Source organism: Notothenia coriiceps, unplaced genomic scaffold (genome assembly GCF_000735185.1).
Source record: "Notothenia coriiceps isolate Sejong01 unplaced genomic scaffold, NC01 NC01_scaffold00033710, whole genome shotgun sequence".
NCBI classification, from domain to species: domain Eukaryota; kingdom Metazoa; phylum Chordata; class Actinopteri; order Perciformes; family Nototheniidae; genus Notothenia; species Notothenia coriiceps.
The window spans coordinates 3,394-7,228 of NW_011366411.1; the positions used below are offsets into that span (position 1 = coordinate 3,394).

General features: G+C 43.9%; 1 protein-coding gene across 1 annotated transcript; it reads left to right on the forward strand.

Annotated features, from left to right (window-relative positions):
* Positions 1–210: 210 nt before the first annotated feature.
* Positions 211–3,025, forward strand: LOC104961766 (electron transfer flavoprotein-ubiquinone oxidoreductase, mitochondrial-like). The gene is made up of 3 exons (XM_010790104.1): positions 211–216; positions 599–767; positions 2,812–3,025. The coding sequence occupies exons 1-3, from the start codon at positions 211–213 to the stop codon at positions 3,000–3,002; spliced, it is 366 nt and encodes a 121-aa protein (XP_010788406.1). The 3' UTR covers positions 3,003–3,025.
* The last annotated feature ends 810 nt before the right edge of the window (positions 3,026–3,835 follow it).

Sequence of the window (3,835 nt, forward strand, 5' to 3'; positions counted from 1 at the left end):
AAAGGCTGGCTCAACATTATGAGTTGGTCCCCCTGGAATATCTCTCAAATGTTTTACATACCAAATCTGACCAGTTCTATCCAATCTGGCAGCCTGGCTTACATTTCCTTGGACCTGAATTGTCGGCTGTTATTGTTAAAGGAACCTCATGAATCTCCTGTAATCATAAATTCATCATCAATCATACATGTGATACTCCTGTAACCACCTATGGACGTAAGGGAGGTGTGTGGCGCAGTGGGTTAGTGCGTTGGTGTTCGGTTCAGGGGAGCAGGTTCAAACCCCACTGCAGTCAGCATGTCGTTGTGTCCCTGAGACACTTCACCCCAAATTGCTCCTGGGGGGATTGCCCACAGTATCGAGTATGTAAGTCGCTTTGGATGAAAGCGTCTAACAAGTGACATGTAATGTATATTTGAGACTCAGCTGTTTTTGTTTTTTGTCATGTTTTTGTCTTTTTGTTCGCTTTGCTTTGTAATGATGTATTTGTCATGTATATGCTACGTCGTTATTGTGTTGTAAAAATTGTAAAAACCAATAAATACATTTGTGTAAAAAGTGAAAAATGACATGAACTCTCTCCTCTTCCTCTCTCCAGTCCATCCCAAAGCTGACCTTCCCAGGAGGTTTGCTGATGGGCTGCAGCCCCGGCTTCATGAATGTCCCGAAGATCAAAGGCACCCACACGGCCATGAAGAGCGGCATGCTGGCTGCTGAGGCCATTTTCCCTAAAATCACAGCAGAGAACCCGGAGTCAGAGACGTTAGGTACAAAATGTGAACCCCATTAATAATCATGATGGTAGCAGCAGTACCTGTGTGCATCTCATTTCAGGTACCGAGGTTAAAGTGAGTTAAGACCCAGAAACGGTCTATACAGGCTCTCTGAAGTTACATAACCGTACACACTGCAACACCGCTGGGTCATATCAGGCCGGATCAGAAACAGGTTTATTGCCAGGGAGGTTCACACATACGAGGACATTGACTTGATGTCATGGTGCATACATCAAATATAAAACAACAAATCTTTAAGGACACCTTAATAAAATATAGTTAAATAGCAATAAAATAAAGCAGTAATTTACATGGAAATAGAATGCTATGAATGAATTATAGGATATCAAATATGATGAAACAAGAAATATGTGCAGTAAGCAGTATGAACATTGTGTGCATGAATGTAATGCATATAGAGAATACGTTGTGGCTGAGGTAAAGTGTCAGTGGGGGGGCCGGGCCTTGTTTAAGAGGGGAAGAAACTGTTCAGGTGGCGAGAGGTTTTGGTCCTGATGGAGCGCAGCCCCCTGCCGGAGGGGAGGGGGGTGAACAGTTTGTGGGAGGGGTCGGCCACTATCTTCCCTGCCCGCCTCAGGGTCCTGGAGGCGGGCAGGTCGCGGAGGGATGGCAGATAGCAGCCGATCACCTTCTCTGCAGAGCGGATGACCCTCCTGCTGCAGCCTGCCCTTTTCCTTGGCTGTGGCTGCGGCGTACCAGATGGTGATGGAGGAGTAGTAGGATGTCAGGTAGCACAGCATTTGTAAAAGGTCAGGCAATAACTTCTTTACTAATAGTTTTCCAAGCCACTTGAGAACTAAACAGAGGCTGCACATGGGACACACTCTTGCAGCTACATTAATAAAAAGAACTGTAATGGCTGTAAAAAGGCCAGTGGGAACAGCTTCAAGAATCATTATAAAAAGATCTCTATGATCCATCTTGGTGGAGTGAGTTATTTGCTCAAAGGGATAGTTCGTATGAGGTTATCTGTAATCAGAGAATTATTTACTGTAGATTGCAGTCGGCTCTCAAAAGGTGAATAGCAGAGAACACAAAGAAACTCACCAATCGAGGCACAAAGCACTCCTGTGTTCTGTTAAAGATAAAGCTGGTTGCTTTGAACAGAGCTTAGTAAGCAGATCATGTTCCCTTTATTCTAAGTATAGAGTTCACTTGAACTGATATTGATTTTTATGGGTGGCCTTTTAAAAACGATTTGTTTTACCCATGCTTATGTCAGCTTTTCCAAACTGGGAGCGCCATCTACTGCAGCTAAATCACTGACTGTGATTCTCATTATACCCAACTTCAATTATCCTTTTTAATAGTTAACGTCATGTTTTACATGATTGTGTTCATTCTCTCTAGCTCATGACAAATAAGAATGGACTCAAATGCAAATGGTCGATAGTCAGGAAGAGAAAAACTGATGAATAATTATATCTTTAAGGTTATATTTACCCAAATAACTTCATTACTTGCAGTGGTCTTGTGCTGTCCAGATAGTATTGCTTTCATGCGCCAGAGTTTGAAGTTATCCGCCCCTAAGTCTGCTACCATTCCAGTTTTATTGAGTTTGATGCAATTTAATGTTTCTCAAAATGTAACGGCAGAGTGTTTTTGCCACAAAAAGGTGCCGTAAAAAAAAATCCACTTATTTAAATGTGAAATATTTTTTATAGGGATTATTCCTTCTAATGGAAAATGTTAAGCTTGCAATCCCTGTTGAAATACAGTCATTCTTTTGTAAACCTTCACTGGTTATCATATTATTCAAGGCTTTGTGCTACAAATGTGCAGGAAAGGTCAGCATGACAACAGCGAGGACATTCATTCAATGTGTGTGTCATTTCTTTATTTGAATCCTCCCTAGGCCTCCATGTACCTAAGCTTGAAATCCCTGGTGAAATACAGTCATTCTTTTGTAAACCTTCACTGGTTAAGGCCATATTATTCAAGGCTTTGTGTGACAACAGCGAGGACATTCGTTCAATGTGTGCGTGTGTCATTTCTTTATTTGAATCCTCCCAAGGCCTCCATGTACCCGAGTACGCTGAGAACTTGAAGAATTCGTGGGTGTGGAAAGAGCTGTACGCAGTCAGAAACATCCGGCCGTCCTTCCACAATTACTTTGGTCTGTACGGGGGCATGGTCTACACCGGGATCTTCTACTGGATCTGCAGAGGAAAGGAGCCGTGGACGCTCAAACACGCTGGTGAGTAGCACGGTGTTTATCATATTCCTACGGATGTGGCCTAACGGTTCACAAAGAAGGACTCATTGTAGAAAATATTATAATCCTTACTTACAAGAAAGCTCATGTATCAGAGCAGCGGTTTTCAAAGTGTGAAAGCCTGGGGGGCGCCAGAGAGCTTCAGGGGAGGCGCAGCGTGACAATTCTTTTTCGAGAAACAGTGAAATCTAGCTCGTTAACTTCAGCTAACTTTATGCGAGCGGCAACATGGATTGATTTTTATTGAAGTTACCTAAAGTGAGAGAGGAGACAGCGTCTGCCAGAAAACGTCACTTGCACACTTTTGGCTGTCTGTGGAGACAGAGTTCCCCCACCTCGCCAAAAGGCTGTAAATGTGCTCATTCCCTTCACCTCTGCCTACCTGTGAGAGTGCAGGTTTTCCGCATTGACTTTTAATCAAAAGCAAGTACCGATCAAGCAGGGGCGGATCTACCGGGGTGGCATGGGGTGGAAACTGCCCCCCTAAAAATAGCCTTGCCACCCCAGCTGCCACCCCAGTTGGCAGCTTTGTTTTTTAAATAAAAGTTGTGGCTCATCGGACATTTACGAGAGAAAATCCCTAATGTCCGAGTGCAAGTGAATGCAGCACAAGACGCAAGCCTTGTAACCCCGCCCCCGGTGCGAGCGAGGAAATGTGATTGGCTGCGATTTCATTTGAACGGGACGGCACATTCGGACCTTTATATATACAGTCTATGATTCGGACCCAAGTAGACGGAAGGAATGAGGTATGTGCAGTCTACAATGACAGAGAAGAGACTGTGAAGCCTGGCTGTACTCAGCATCGAATCAAAACGCACTA

What these genes read in the sequence shown, in the direction of transcription:
- LOC104961766 (XM_010790104.1), top strand. An exon ending in CCCGGAGTCAGAGACGTTAG is followed by an intron (nt 768 to 2,811) that starts GTACAAAATGTG and finishes AATCCTCCCAAG; the next exon opens with GCCTCCATGTACCCGAGTAC.